This window comes from Myodes glareolus, chromosome 21 (assembly GCF_982192425.1).
Source record: "Myodes glareolus chromosome 21, mMyoGla1.1, whole genome shotgun sequence".
Classification (NCBI taxonomy): Eukaryota; Metazoa; Chordata; class Mammalia; order Rodentia; family Cricetidae; genus Myodes; species Myodes glareolus.
Genome location: NC_142046.1, coordinates 13,876,834 through 13,891,902, shown reverse-complemented (window position 1 = coordinate 13,891,902; position 15,069 = coordinate 13,876,834). Strand labels below are relative to the sequence as shown.

At 47.8% G+C, this 15,069-nt stretch overlaps 1 protein-coding gene and 1 long non-coding RNA gene across 2 annotated transcripts; one reads left to right on the top strand and one right to left on the bottom strand.

The window, feature by feature from the left end:
- The first annotated feature begins 1,530 nt into the window (after positions 1 to 1,530).
- Exosc2 (exosome component 2) lies at positions 1,531 to 13,099 on the top strand. Its single transcript, XM_048432042.3, has 9 exons — positions 1,531 to 1,689; positions 3,044 to 3,145; positions 5,359 to 5,404; positions 5,519 to 5,608; positions 6,590 to 6,655; positions 7,484 to 7,552; positions 9,489 to 9,665; positions 11,254 to 11,382; positions 12,063 to 13,099. The coding sequence occupies exons 1-9, from the start codon at positions 1,568 to 1,570 to the stop codon at positions 12,141 to 12,143; spliced, it is 882 nt and encodes a 293-aa protein (XP_048287999.1). The 5' UTR covers positions 1,531 to 1,567; the 3' UTR covers positions 12,144 to 13,099.
- On the bottom strand, positions 7,323 to 12,404 carry LOC148118663 (uncharacterized). The gene is made up of 2 exons (XR_015735835.1): positions 12,267 to 12,404; positions 7,323 to 7,537 (listed from the first exon to the last, which is right to left on the bottom strand). It is a non-coding gene; the product is annotated as an uncharacterized LOC148118663 (long non-coding RNA).
- Positions 13,100 to 15,069: the final 1,970 nt, after the last annotated feature.

The window sequence follows — 15,069 nt, the reverse complement described above, 5'->3', positions numbered from 1 at the left end:
CAGCAGAGGCAGAGGCAGGCAACTCTCTGTGAGTTCAAGGCCAGCTTAGTTTTTCTAGCAAGTTTAGGCTAGGTAGGACTACAAAGAGAGACTTTGTCTCAAAACAAACAAACAGAAGACAGACAAATTCAGTGAGCTTCAAACCTGGCAGAGCTAAGGGAAAGGGGGTTAGTGAATGGTGGGGAAAAGGGCCCAAGGAAATGTCTCTTTTAAACAGGAGGCTCAGATAAGCCTCAGGAGACATCAATCCAATCTTCCCACCACTACTGAACAGCATCCAAGAGCGCTCAGTCTGTGTAAATATAAACAAAGATCTCTGTGTTGTGTGCATACATGGCCTCCCTACCAAATGCACTTGTCTTGCCACATGTGGCTGGCTTTTACAACAGCTATTTCTCAAAAGAAACACTCTCACTCATTCAGAAGAGTCCTTACTAAGGCACAGTGAGAGCCACGGGGACAATAGGCAAGGACCCAAACCAGCACCTACGGGGCAGCTCTGATGTAGAATACAAGGTCCACAGGAATAGTATTCAAGGAGCTCTACCTTCTGCACACATGATGGTTTCTGTAAATCCTGCCTCCAGTTCTGATCTTTAGCCTATAAAATACTAGATTATAGTGGTTTAGAGTTATATGGAAAAAGTCAAGACCCATTTCTCAATCTCTAGACTTGGCCAACAATAAATAGAATGATGAGTATGGGATATAGTTTGAGCAAAAACTCATAATACTACAGTTTGGCATGATGGTTCACACCTGTAATCCCAGCACTTGGGAGGTGGTGGAGGAGGATAAGGACATCCTGGGTTACACAGCCAGTTTGAGATCATCCTGAGCTACGTGAGACCCTGCAAACAACCACAATAACAACAACAACAACAAAAACAACAACAACAAACTAAACCTAGGGCTGGAGAGATGGTTCAGTGGTTAAGAGTACTGCTTGCATTTCAGAGGACCCTAGTGTTGATTCCCAGCATCCACATGTCGTTCAGCAAACATCTGTAACTACAGTTTTGGGGATCTGACACACTTTTTTCGGCCTCTGTGGGCACTAGAGGCCCAAGTACTCAAGTAGTACAAAGACATACATAAAGGCAAAACTCTTATACACATAAAGCAACAAACCAATCACAATCGAAAACAACCACCACCACCAACAAAGACACAACCTACTCAAATTTGCATAATCACAGCTTTTGGGAGGAGGAGGCAGGAAGATCAGTTCATCAGGATTATCTGCGACTATACAAAGTTTGAGGCCAGCCATGCCACACACACGGCATGTTTCTCCAAAATAAAAACAAACACAGCATTCCAACACCAAACCAAATCAACATCATACTCCATGACAACATGAGAATTAATTATTCCACAGACGCTTCCTTGCCAATAGTAAATATGGCATCTCGGCGCCCTCCTCTCTCCCTTAGGTTAACTTAATAGTTGCCAATAGTCAACATGGCCGCCACACCATGCATTCCTATTGGTTGCTGCTCTGAAGGTGGGCGGGAGTTGTTGCGTCGATAGTAGAGCTACGCCTGCGTAAGTCATTGGCGCCAAGATGGCGATGGAGATGAGGCTTCCAAAGGCTCGCAAACCTCTCAGTGAGAGCCTGGGCCGCGACTCTAAGAAACATTTGGTGGTACCGGGAGATACGATCACCACGGACACAGGATTCATGCGGTATGTGAGGATTTGGGGGGCCCAAGACCTCAGGAGACGGCTGCATAGCTCTCTGCACGTGGCCTATTGCCCCGGAACCCAGGCTTCCTGTCCTCTTGTATCTAAGTTACCGAAGTATCTGCGACACATCCTAGCATCCACATTAGCCTCCTCCCTTCCGAGCCTTGTGCTTCTGACTCCCTTAATCTTGGATGGCCCTGTCTCAACCCGAGTCCCTCCTTTGACCTATGGCACCTGAAACTTTCGGGTCCTCAGCCTGAAACAAGTTTTTGAGCCTTCGTTGGGAGGGAGAAATGGGGAGGTCTGGAAGGAGGACCTTCCTTACAGCACTCTGAAGGGACAGTGGGCATTGCTAGCTTGGTCACCTCAGCGAGAAGTCCGGTTTTGAAGCAGTGATTTGTGTGTGTGTGTGTGGGGGAGTTAAGCCAATATACCGTGCTAGATGCACCCAAGTGTACAAACTTAACTCGTAAAGGCAGGCATCTTGTGGCAGTTTGGGCAGGCTGTGGAGCCGGACAGCTGCCGTCGTTATTGTTATCATTAGCCATAGTACCTTGCTAAGGTCGGTATCTTCGCCCTGAAGACAGCGGTGGCAACAGTAATCGATAAGGTAGTGAGGGTTATGTGACCGAAGAGTAGGGCAGAAAAGCAAAGTCCACCGTCGTGTTACCACCTAAGGTGATTCTGTGTTCTGTAGCCAGGCTCTCCCTCTTGCGTTGTTCTGTCTCTGTGTCTCTGCCACTCTGAGACACTGGCTGTCCTGGACCACTACGTAGACCACTCAGGCCTGAAGCTAAGATCCCCCTGCTTCTGGCTCCCAAGTTCTGGGCTCAAAGATGTGGCTACCACACCAGGTTCTTTCCGGTTTTTGGTACAAATGAGGTTAAAGCGTTTATAGCATTGCCTCTAAGCTTAAGGTTATCGGATGGTAGAACCTTTAGGATTCATTCCTTCATGCTTTCAGCATACCCTGTGGGGTACACGAGTGCAAACCTGTGCCCTGGCGGAGTTTCCCATCTAGCAAGGAGACTTAAGCAGGCACGGCCATCAGAAAGCTGTAACTGCAGTGGCTGCGGACGAGCAGGGTCGGAGGAGCAGCTGAGCATAGGGTGGCTGAGGCAGCAGTGGGAGGGCTCCTGCGTTGCCTGGGATACTGGAGGTAGGTTGTTGGAAAGTGGCATCTGAGCTGACCTCTTTAGGATGAAAGAGATGGTTCGTGTGGCTCTCTGAGGAGCATGCATTGGGCTCAGGGTAGGAGGAGCCTGTTAGGTTCAAGAAGCACGTTCTTCTAGATGGAAGAGGTCACCTCCAGTGTAACATGGCATCCTTTCTTTGTGCTCTTGTCCTTCAACAGGGGCCATGGGACATACATGGGGGAGGAGAAGCTCATTGCGTCTGTGGCCGGCTCGGTGGAGAGAGTGAACAAGCTGATCTGTGTGAAAGCCCTGAAAACCAGGTGAGGACAGGTGTGGAGCTCTTTCTTGGAGCGTCTGTGCCGTTCAAGGTCTCTTCGTCTCCCCCACAATCCAGTGTGTCCTGTTAAAGGCCTGCTATGTTGAGCTCAGCTGTTTGTCACAGTTAGCTTCAGCTGCCAACTTGACACAAATCTAGAGCTACCTGGTAAGCAGGAACCTAAACTGAAGAATTGACACCATCAGATTAGCCTGTAGGCATGTTTGCTGGGAGGGTCCAGTCTATCCCTGGGCAGGTGGGCCTGGGGTGTGTAAAAATGCTGGTTGAGGGCTCGGTATCATGCGTTTTTAATCCCAGCACTTGGGGGAGGCAGAGGCAGGCAACTCTCTGTGAGTTGCAGGACAGCTAGGGCTATTCTGAGAGACCTGTCTAAGAGATGGGAGTGGGGGAAGGATATAGATATGCTGGCTGAGCCTGGGAAGCAAGCCAGAGAGCAGCGTCCTCCATGGGCTCTGCTTCCGTTCTGCCCTCCAGGTTCTGGCTTTGGCATTCCCTGATGATGGAGTGTTACCTGTAAGCCAGGTAAACCCTCTCCTTCCCAGATTGCTTTTGGCTGTAGTGTTGATCACAACAACAGGGAGCAAACTAGAACACTGTGAGAGGTAGCAAGCGCTTCAGAGGTTTCCTCATGTCACTCGACCCTCTGCAGAGTGGAGAAAATAGCCACCTCAGGATTTTCATTAGAATTCAGTGACATGTTGCATGTAAAGTACTTAACAGACAGGGCCAAGTACCTAAGAGCAGCCCATAAAAGTTAGTCCAGAAGGGAAGCCAGTGTGGCTGGAACTGAGTGGTCAAAGAGGAGACCAGGGCCTGAGCTAGGCAGGTGGTCACCCTGCTTGGCAGTGATGGTGAGCGTTTGGGCTTCATGTTGTGTGACCTGGGAAGCCCTTGGAAGGGACTAGACAGAAGAAAGCTGTGATCTGGCCTTTGTCTTAATCAGCTTGCTATAACTGTTGTGGGGACAGGGAGCTAGACTAGGGAACTGTACTTACCCAACAAAATAATGAAGTTATGGCAGCTCGCACAGGGGTAGCAGCACAGCACTCGGGAGCAGCGGCTACTTCCTCTGTGTACTTTGTTTTTGTGTACTGAGTGTCTTTACATGAAAGGGTGTTGGACTTTATTCTTAGGGGTTTTCTCTCTGTAGAAACGTTGCTCACTTGCAGTAACTGATGTGTTTAAGGATAGTTAAAGGATAGGGATGTTTTGGGTCCTTTTTTCTAGTCTGGATGTCTTTGCTTCCTTCATACATTTTAAGGTGTATCAGCAGGATTTGTGCTGCGCTTATCCCAGAGTGTGACAGGAATCAAGGTTGATGTTCCAAGGTTTTGACCTAAGCTTGGGAGGTTGGGGAGGTGGGGTGGCAAGCACTTACTGACCTGGGGGGTGAATGGAGAGAGCAGTTTGCTGTGGACAAGGGGAAGCAGCTGCTGGCAGTCTTCACTTTGGATTTGTTACTTTTAGAAGTGTCCATGATGCTTTTACTCCCAGCACTCAAGGAGGCAGAAGCAGGCATATCTCTGAGTTTGAGGCCAGCCTGGTCTACAGCGTGAGTTCCAGGACAGGTTCCAATGCTACACAGATAAACCCTGTCTTGAAAAACAAAACAAAACAAAAAAATTAGAAGAAATGCTCATGAGCCAGTTATTTGGCTACTGATATTGGATAGCTCTGTGACCCCACCCCCTAAGAGCTGAGAGTGTGGATGTGTCCCAGCCTTTCACCATTAAAACTCAGTGAGCTCACTGTCAATGAGGGAGCTGTGAGTGGAAAGAGACCTAGTCTAATGCCTGGGCTTTCGCAAAGAACACTTCCCCTTGGGATCAGGGTGAGGGACCAGCAAAGTGCTGGCTCCAAGCAGGCAGCAGGGAGATGGCAGTTCGAGCCCCCATGGGTGGTGACCTGTTTCAGTCTCCTTTCTCCTCCAATGCCCTATTCACAGGTAAGTACTCCATGTTTTTAATTTGTCACATAATCAAAGTTAGGACTGCAATCTTAAGGAACAGTTTGCAAAGAGCAATTTCTTTAAGGATAGCTAATGAAGCATACACAGATAGATTCAGAAGGCCCCAGGTCTAAACACTGGTTACACCTGTTTGCTAAATATGCTTAACGAAGCCCTGACTCAGTCTCAAACAGTGCTTGGTCTGGTCAGCGTGCTGGCTGCTGGGTAACCTTTGCTTTCTCTTGCAGATACAATGGAGAAGTAGGAGACATTGTAGTGGGGAGAATCACAGAGGTAAAGTCACTGGTTTACAAAGTGAAGGATTGGTGGTTCAGGGATGGGACTGCCATTCTGTGAAATGCGGTGTGAAAACTGCCCCTGAGATGCTGCCCTACATTTTCTTTATAGGTTCAACAGAAGAGGTGGAAGGTGGAAACAAATTCCAGGCTGGACTCCGTCTTGCTCCTCTCGTCCATGAACCTGCCTGGAGGGGAGCTGGTGAGTGCTTGCTGCCCTGGCACTGTCCTGTGAGCTGGAGGGCTCTGCTCCGCCACAGAACTCTGCTTACACTGCTGCTTTTGGTCACAGAGTCGGCTACTGAAGGGGGACATAGGCTTTTCTCCTGGCCTCCCAACATAGGCAGCAACTAGTGTGGTAAACCAGAAACACGTGTGGAGTGGACTCCCAAGACAGAGAGAGCTTGGTGCATCGGCTTTGCACAGTGAGATCTTCATGAAGGAATGGCCTCAGCTTCCTTTCTTTTATTTTTTTGCGGGGACAGAAGGTTAGGGTTGAGGCAAAGTTTTTCTGTGTAGTCCTGACTGTCTTGAAACTATGTAGCCCAGGCTGGCCTGGAACTCACAGAGATCTGCCTGCCTCAGCCTTTCTAGTGCTGAGATTAAAGGCGTGTGCCACTAAGACCCATTTGTGCTTAGTTTTCAATAACCTGAATGACACGTGGTTATTCCCGACAGTGACAGCTTTTTGTCCATGTCATGGTTCAGTTTTATCATATTTCAGAGAGGCTTCCTGAACTGGGTCCTATGGGGAGTCCAGAATAAAGGAGCCACAACCGAGTTCCTTGGAGAGATTCTAGATGAGTGGAGGGTGGGAGATACCTGAGCCATGTGAGAATGAAGAAACACGGAGAGTCGTTGTTTCACAGGAGGGTCCTATGAGGTTGGGGATGCTGAGGTGACGGGAGGAGACATGAGCAGACACGGCCTGATGGAAGTGTGGTGGGTGAGTGGGGACCAGGCTCAGTGAGCTGGAAAGAGTCTAGGTTAGCTCAGGAGGGTCCCTCCTGGGAGAGCTAGCATCATCTTCCTTGTTCTCCGGCGGCCCAAGAGCTCTTGTCAGGGTCCTTCACCTTAGGATACCATGGTGGACGTCACAGACCTCAAGCAAAAGGCAGCAGTGGAAAGAGCTCTTTCTGAGAGTGAGGCTTGTGTCATGTGCTCGTTTTCCTGTGTGTTTCAGAGGAGAAGATCTGCGGAGGATGAACTGGCCATGAGAGGCTTCTTACAGGAAGGAGACCTCATCAGTGTATCCTGCCCTACAGGGCTGCAAGCATGACCAAGGGGGTCTGAGTTCTGGGTCAGGTGTCCGGGGCCTGGTGGCAGCTTTGCTCTTTCTCCTTAGCTCAGAAAACACCCTGGGTGCAAGCTAGACAGACTTGTCTTTCCTTTGTTTTTAAGAAGGATAGCCCAGGCTGGCTTGGAACTCACTGTATACCCCAGGCTAGCCTCAAATATGGCATTGCTGTCTCTGCTTCCTGAATACTGAGATTTTAGGCATAGCCCATCATTGCTGACTTAGCCCCAAATTTCCTTTTTTATCTTTTTTTTGTTTTGTTTTTTCTTTTTCGAGACAGGGTTTCTCTGTAGCTTTGGAGCCTGTCCTGGAACTAGCTCTTGTAGACCAGGCTGGCCTCAAACTCACAGAGATCTGCCTGCCTCTCTTTTTTGTCTTAAAAAAATATTTTATTACATTTATTTGTTTATTTATGTGTGCAATTACATCACTGCTATTCTGTGCATGTGGGGGTCAGAGGACAACTTGCAGGAGTTGATTCTCTTTTTCTTCCATGTGGGTCTAGGGGTGGAACTCAGATTGCCAGGCTGGATGCCAAGTATCTTTACCCACTAAGCCATCTCCCCAGCCCTCAAGTTTTCTAAACAATATGAACATTTAGCCCAGAGAATAGAGAAGATTGTATCAAGATATTCTTGCCAACCAAGGGGAGAGGTGAGGTCATAGTGATGTCCCCTGGGGTCATGTAAGATGGTGATGGAAGGGCAAGCTGGATGCAGGCAGTGACACAAGAGTGGGTTGGTTGCCAAGGCTACTGTTGTTCCTTCATCACCTGGGCAGGCGGAGGTCCAGGCAGTGTTCTCCGATGGAGCTGTTTCCCTCCACACAAGGAGCCTGAAATATGGAAAGGTAAGTCAGGCTTGGGAGGCTTTCAAGTCCATTTCTGAATCCCCATAGCTCCCTGGCATGGCTGACCTAAAGACCTGGTGGTTAGGTCTGGTGTCGTGGGCCTGTAATCCCAGCCCCCAGGAAGCTGAAGTAGAATTACAAATTGGAAACCAGACTAGACTCCAAGTGAGATAACCTCTCTGTACAACCCCCATCTTAAAACAACAAAAAGAACAGCACAGAACCCAGTTGGTTAGAACTGCTGGCTGCTGGCTGTGCTGACAGAGCCTGGTGGGAGAGGGAGTTTCTGCTACCCGTGGCAGGGCAAAGGGTGATTGATGTCCTGAGTCCTTTTTCTCCTGACGAGCCTGTTCTGGTAGATCTCCCGCCCCCTCGGATTGGGGATGTGAGGCTCTGCTCCCTCTGGGAGATGCTCAACCTGGTATTGAAAGGCTGGCTGCATGTCTGCAGAACTATGTCAACATGGTGGGTATTACTGTTCGTGAAGATGGATTTCCCATCTGAGCCTCTAAATGAAATTTGCCTGCTTCTGTGAGGTTCCATTATTGAGGTTATTTATTTTAAAGACAACATGCTTCCTAGGGCACATTAGGGTGTAGTTACTTCTTGGCTTTTCATTTTCTGAGAGGAACAAAAGAGCTGTGCCCTTTACTGAAATTCAGGCAGCTGTCCCCATGTTCTTGAACATGTACTTGAAATAGGAGGAGGTATTGTGTGTGCTGACCTCCACAGCCTGATACTATAAACACTTCATGGTATGTGGACCTAGAGCTGACCAGTCAAAACCAGGCTTGGGTTTGCCAACCCAGTGAACCACATCTCATGGGTGGCATGGGAATTTGAGGTTAAGATCCAAACTAGGGTCATGGAATGTGGCCAGTGGGAGGCTCCTCATTGGCTCTGCACACCTGCTCTGGGGTTAGACGGCAAAGGGAAATGACACAGTATTGATAGCCATTTTCTTTTAATTAAAATGTGCATGCCACCCGGTGGTGGTGGCGGCACACGCCTTTAATCCTAGCAGAGCCAGGCAGACCTCTATGAGTTCCAGGACAGTCTGGTCTACAGAGTGAGTTCCAGGACAAGCTCTAGAGCAACAGAGAAACTGTCTTGAAAAACCAAAACAACAACAAAATAATAATAATAATAAAAGTGCATGCCATGGTACATGTGTGGAGGTCAGAGGATCAGAGGACATCTTGTAGGAGTTGGTTATCTCCTACTGTGTGGGTTCTGGGGATTGAACTCAGCTTGTCATGCTTGGCAGCAGGCGCCTTTACCATTATCTCACCAACCTGACTGCCACCTTCTCTGGAATGTATAGCCAGGGGCCAGAAATGGGTTCTGCAAAGTGCCTGCTCCATGTGCACTGGGTGACAGGAAGGACAATGATGGGGTGTGTTGGGATGTATATTCTCTAACCTACTTTCCATTCCCCCACACAGTCTTAATGAGGAAGCTCAGGTAGCCTGGTATTAGTGAGCCTCTTACCTCAGCCTCTCAGATGCTATGCTTCACTACCTGGCTTCGGATCCATTTCCTTTTTTTTTTTTTTTAAATATTTATTTATTTATTATGTATACAATATTCTGTCTACATGTATGCCTGAAGGCCAGAAGAGGGCACCAGACCTCATTACAGATGGTTGTGAGCCACCATGTGGTTGCCGGGAATTGAACTCAGGACCTTTGGAAGAGTAGGCAGTGCTCTTAACCTCTGAGCCATCTCTCCAGCCCCCGGATCCATTTCCTTTTGATGCTGCTGTTTTGTTTGTTTTGCCCTAAGACAGGGTTTCTCTGTGTAGCCCTGGCTGTCCTGGAACTTGCTCTGTAGACCAGGATGGCTTCACACTCACAGAGATCCACCTGCCTCTGCCTCCCAAGTGCTAGGATTAAAGGCATGTGCCACCATGTCTGTCTTTGGTCTCTCCTTCTAGCTAGGTCAGGGAGTTTTAGTCCAGGTCTCTCCTTCCCTGGTGAAACGACAGAAGACTCACTTCCATGACTTGCCATGTGGTGCTTCAGTGATTCTGGGTAACAATGGTTTCATCTGGATCTACCCTACACCCGAGCACAAAGATGAGGATGCTGGAGGCTTCATTGCAAACCTGGAGGTGAGTATTTGTGGCAGGTAGAATCTGGTGTGTGTGTGTGTGTGTGTGTGTGTGAGAGAGAGAGAGAGAGAGAGAGAGAGAAGGGGGGGATTATGTGCCATGATAACATGCAGAGGTCAGGGCAAGCTCCTGTTGATGCTTGCCTTTTCCTTGTTTGAGACAGTCTCTGCTAACTGGTCTATGAGCTTCTGAAGGTTTCTAATTGGTGTGATAGGGTTTCGGACTTTTGTGCTCTGTCCAGCTTTTATGGGATTTTGAGGGGTCTATCTGCCGAGCCCTGCTGTGCCTTTGTGTCAATAGTCTTGTGCTCATAACATCTAGGATGTGTTCTGATGTTGATGGAAGTTTCCTGTTTTGGAGCAGCGGTCTTAAATACCCAGTGTCGCTTCCCAAATTACCACTTACTTAAATTACTTATAAATGCTCAACTAGTAGCTCAAGCTTATTATTAACTAGCTTTTACATTTTAAGTTAAACCCATATTCCTTATTTACACTCTGCCATGTGGCAGTACCTTTTCTTCTTCTTCTTCTTCTTTTCTTCTTCTTCTTCTTTTTTTTTTTTTTTTGGTTTGGTTTGGGCTTTCAAGACAGGGTTTCTTTGTAATTTTAGAGCCTGCCCTGGAACTAGCTCTTGTAGCCCAGGCTGGCCTTGAACTCACAGAGATCCGCCTGCCTCTGCCTCCCAAGTGCTGGGATTAAAGGCGTGCACCACCACCGCCCAGCGTGGTGGTACCTTTTCTTAGTACAGCATGCCTATCTTGCTCTCGGCATCTGCCTGGCATCTCCTGACTCCGCTCTTCTCTTTCCATCATCTTTAATTTGGTTGCTCCACCTATACTTCCTGCCTGGCTACTGGCCAATCAGCATTTTAGTAAACCAATTTGAGTGACAAACGTTTATAGTATACAAGAGGATTATTCCACAGCATTCTGAGAACTGCAGTGTTAGGTGATTTTTATCATTGTAGAGCACTGCAAGTATATTCAAAGGATGCTGCAGCACTGAAGTGGTGGTGGAGGCCACTGTATCTGTGTGAGCTGCTGATGCCTGAATGCTGCTTGTGGTTCGCTCACTATCTGGACTGCGGACATTTCTGTGCTTTGAATGAGTCTGATGTAGAGAGTATTTATTATTATTTGTGGGCACCTGATTGTCTTCTCTTCCCTGAAGAGATGACTCTGGCTGCCTTGCGCTTTGTTGGTGACAGTGGCAAAGTTACAGGGTAATACCAGATAGCCACTGAAGAAGCAACAGAGGGCCGGGGGGATGGCTCAGGTGGTAGATGGTAAAGTACTTACCTTGTAAGCATGAGAACCTGAGTTCAAATGCCAGAAGCTATGAAAAAATGTCAGAAGTGTTGGTACACATGTAATTCCAGTGCTGCGGGGTGGGAGTGGGGCTAATAAGCAGGCAGATCCCTGGGGCTTGCCTGCCAGCCAGTGTACAAAAGAATTATCCCAACAGGGTGGCATGGCATTCCATGGTGGAAACAAATGTGATTTCTCTCTTCTCTGGCTTCCGGGACTGTTTGCTTATTTGGATCCTATTTGTATTTCTTTTCCCTTCCCCTTTGTGTCCCTGTGTAGCCCGTAGCCCTTAGCGATCGAGAGGTGATCTCCCGGCTTCGGAACTGCGTAGTCTTGCTGGTAACTCAGAGAATGATGCTGTATGACACCAGCATCCTGTACTGCTATGAGGCCTCCCTTGCACATCAGGTACTCCAACCAGACTCCCTCCCTGTGTGTGAGCTGCTCCTCTGTTTCTTCAGCATTCAACTTTCCTTCCTTTACCCTGTAGCAGGAACTAGCCAGGTACAACCTTAATAAGAGTTCCTGCTATGGTCCCTGAGATATTTCCAGTATTGCTATGGATTTGGTGTAGGATGGGATTGTAGGCAGGATTTTTTTACAATAGCTTTCCATACTTCATCTTGCCTGTTCCAAGATTCAGCCATATTCTTGATGCTTTCTCAAGTCAACAGATTTTTTTCTTGACTTAAATAAAAAAATTTTTTATATATATATGTATGGGTGTTTTGCCTGCATGTGTGTATGTCTGTGCACCACGTGCATGCCTAGTGCCTGCGGAGGCCAGAAGAGAGCATCAGATCCCCTGGAACTCAAGTTACTGTCAACTGCCATGTGGGTGCTGGGAACTGACCCAGAATTTTCTGAAAGAACAGCAAGTGCTCTTAACCACTGAGGTCACTCTCCAGCCCTTCAGCCATCTTCTGATGAGTGCCTGAAAGGGCACTTTGCTGGCTTTGCTCATCTCTGATGGAGTGCAGGCTGCATCAGTGTATGGTAGCCAGGCTCCCTTACCTTGTTTAGTTGACTTGGTGTTCTGCTTATGGTCATTTCTGAATGAACATAAACTTTTTTCTGTTTTTCTTCAGATCAAAGATATCTTAAAGCCAGAAGTAATGGAGGAGATCATGCTAGAGACACGCCAAAGGCTTTTGGAACAGGAGGGATAAGGCCAGGTGCTGAAGGATGAAACTGTGCGCCTCTCTGGCGCAGCCCCTGGAGGGAAGAGTCTATATGTGATGACTCTTGCCCCACATGTGGCCCAGGGAGGATCTGACAGAGACATTACTCACCTGCAGTGGCACAGCAGGGCCGGGCCTCTTCTTTCCTGTTCTGAGACAAAGCCAGGGTGGAAGTGAACGGTGGCTTTGGATGCTCAGGTCCCTTTCAGAGCAAAGTGTCCCCGCCTGATGATGTATCTTGGAGTAAACCGGAGAATCCATGTCTTCCAGTCACACCACACGCACTCCATGAAACTGTTTCAGTGGAAAACATGGTGGGCTGGGGATATAGCTCGGCTGGAGCACTTTCCTAACATGTCCCAGCCCTACTCCTACCCCAGACAAAAGAAAACCAGCGAGAGTGGTCTGTTTGACGTCCACTCTATCTCTAATGCACAAGTGTGGTTGGAGAAGAGGAGGTAGAGTTAGGCCAGCAGTCAGTCAGAACAAAATGAGCTGGCAGCCTTTGTTAGAATCTGATTCCCACTGTGTCCTCTGGTGACAGGTTCAAGGGATCTGTATCCTCTACCTGGGCTTCCTACCCCTTGTATGTGAGCTGTTCCTGTTTTTCTAGCATCTCGGCTCCTTCAATATGTCCACCAACAGGAACTGGCCTGGAGGCCTTTCCAAGTGCCTGCGATATTCCCTGAGATATTGGCAGTTTTCTCTGTAGTGCCTGTCCTGCCTGAGGGTGGTTTGTAAGAATTTGAGCCATTGCCAATAACTGAGAGAAAGAGTGTTCTGGGCCCACAGTGTTTTTTTATGCTCTAACAAAAAACAAAAATGGAGTTGTGAAAAGCCAAGCCATTTCCTTGTGTAATTGATGTGGTGATGTATTATCTTTTGAATAATTTAAAGTTAAAAGAAACAAGATATAAGTTCTCAATATACAGCTCCAGTTCCTATGCTTTGTTTTTCTTATGACTTGCTTAAAAATGGGTACCCTGGTCCAGCATGGTAGTGCAGGCAGGCCTGTGATTCCATATGAAGGCAGAGGCAGGAGTTGAGGCCAACCTGGGCTGCACAGTGAGACCATCTCACTGCACAAAACAAAAATGGTCCCGATTTACATTTTTTCAATTAACATTCCCCCATACTTATTTTTTGTATATTAACTTATTTTTGTGTGTGTGTGAGAATGCATGCTTGTGGAAGTCAGGACCACTTGTAAGAGTTAATTCTCTCCTACCATGTAGGTTCCAGGGATCAAACAGGTCATCAGGCTTGGCAGCAAGCACCCTTTTTTGAGCCATTAAACTGGCCCAAAACATTTGTTTATTTTTGCCAGCGTTAGGGTTGGAACCTAGGGCCTAGTCTATACTATACTACTGGGCAAGGACAGCTCTGAGCAATGGCTTCTTTGGATGCTGGGTATGGTGGTGAACACTTTTCATCCTAGCACTCTTGAGGCAGAAGCAGGCTGATCTCTTCAAAGCCAGCCTAGCCTACACAGCCAAGGCTATATTGAGACCCCATCTCGAAAAACCAAACCAAAACAACGGTAAATTCTTTGGGCATTTCATAACTATATGTAGTGTGTTTTGGTCATATCCTTCCAGTCCCCAACTCCTGGACCCTTCCAGAGGCCCTCCTCCCAACTCCCCCCCTCCCCCTCTGCTATTTCTGTGTAGCCCTGGCTGTCCTAGAACTCACTGTGGTGACCAAGCTGGTCTCAAACTCACAGAGATGCACCTGCCTTGCCCTCCCCCTCCTTTTTTAGTTTTAAATAACCTATGGAGTCTAGTTAGTGCTGCCCATCTGCCCAGAATACAGTCTGACCCGGTGGCAGAAGCTTGAGGTGGCTAGTCACATCGTGTCCACAGGGCAGATGAGTGCTGGTGCTGGACTCACCATCTCCCTTACATCCAGCCCAAACTCAAGGCAGTAAAATGCTGCGGCCCACAGTTAGGGTGATTCTTCCACCTCAACCCAATCTAGAAGCCTACTGATAGAATGTCCAGAGTTCTGTTTCCATGATTCTAATCCTATCAAGTTTACAATCAAGATTAACCATCACATGGCCTCAGTCAGTAGACAACTCTTTCTGAGATGGTCATAGGTGACAATTTTACCCTATGGTACCAGTTATTTCCTGTATCTGTACTGCCACTTCAGGTGGGCTCACCTGTCCCAGATTTCCCAGGTGGTTCCCTTTTTTTTTTTTTTAACATTTGTTTATTTTTTGAGACAGGGTTTTTTCTGTATTGCCCTGGCTGTCCTGGCACTAGTTGTGTAGGCCAGGCTGGCCTCAAATTCACAGAAATCTGCCTGCTTCCAAGGGCTGGGATTAAAGGCTAGCACCACCACTGCTTGGCGGTTGCTCACCTCTTAAGGAATGGGAATGGGGGCCTAAGTCCCACTCAAGCTCAGCTGTCGTCCTCTGTTTTCTCCCAAGCTGCTGGCCATGCTTTTTCAGCGTCTGCTTCTGGGCAGCTCACTCAGTAGAGAGGTCCAAAAGCATCTTCTGCTGGGTATGTGCTTTCCACCACTATGTCCACCAGAGGGCGCCCTCAGTAAGTGTAACGGTTCAGTGGGATAAGAAAAAGCTGAAGTTTTGTTACCCAGCTTTGCTTTATGAAAGTAAGAACAAAATTTGATTGAGTTGAACCACTTTTAATGAAAATCTTTGAGAAATGCAGGATATATCAACATTGGCTATCCCTTCAGCTACTTAATGGGCTCTGCATTCTGTAGTTTGACCCCCTAAAGGTTTACTAGAGTTAAAAAGTAGTGCATCTTGCTTGTTTTTCCATGGTGCCTCCTAGGTAGTCAGCTGTATCAAGATGAAGCCGAGTACCTCCTTCCCTGCCAGTGGCTGTCAGGAACTCATGAACGTGGATGGTGAGCACAAGCTTCGTGCTTCCTAGAAGTGCAT

What these genes read in the sequence shown, in the direction of transcription:
- Exosc2 (XM_048432042.3), top strand. Translation starts at nt 1,568, where the DNA reads ATGGCGATGGAGATGAGGCTTCCAAAGGCTCGCAAACCTCTCAGTGAG. An exon ending in AGGAAGGAGACCTCATCAGT is followed by an intron (nt 6,656 to 7,483) that starts GTATCCTGCCCT and finishes TCACCTGGGCAG; the next exon opens with GCGGAGGTCCAGGCAGTGTT. An exon ending in GCTTCATTGCAAACCTGGAG is followed by an intron (nt 9,666 to 11,253) that starts GTGAGTATTTGT and finishes GTCCCTGTGTAG; the next exon opens with CCCGTAGCCCTTAGCGATCG.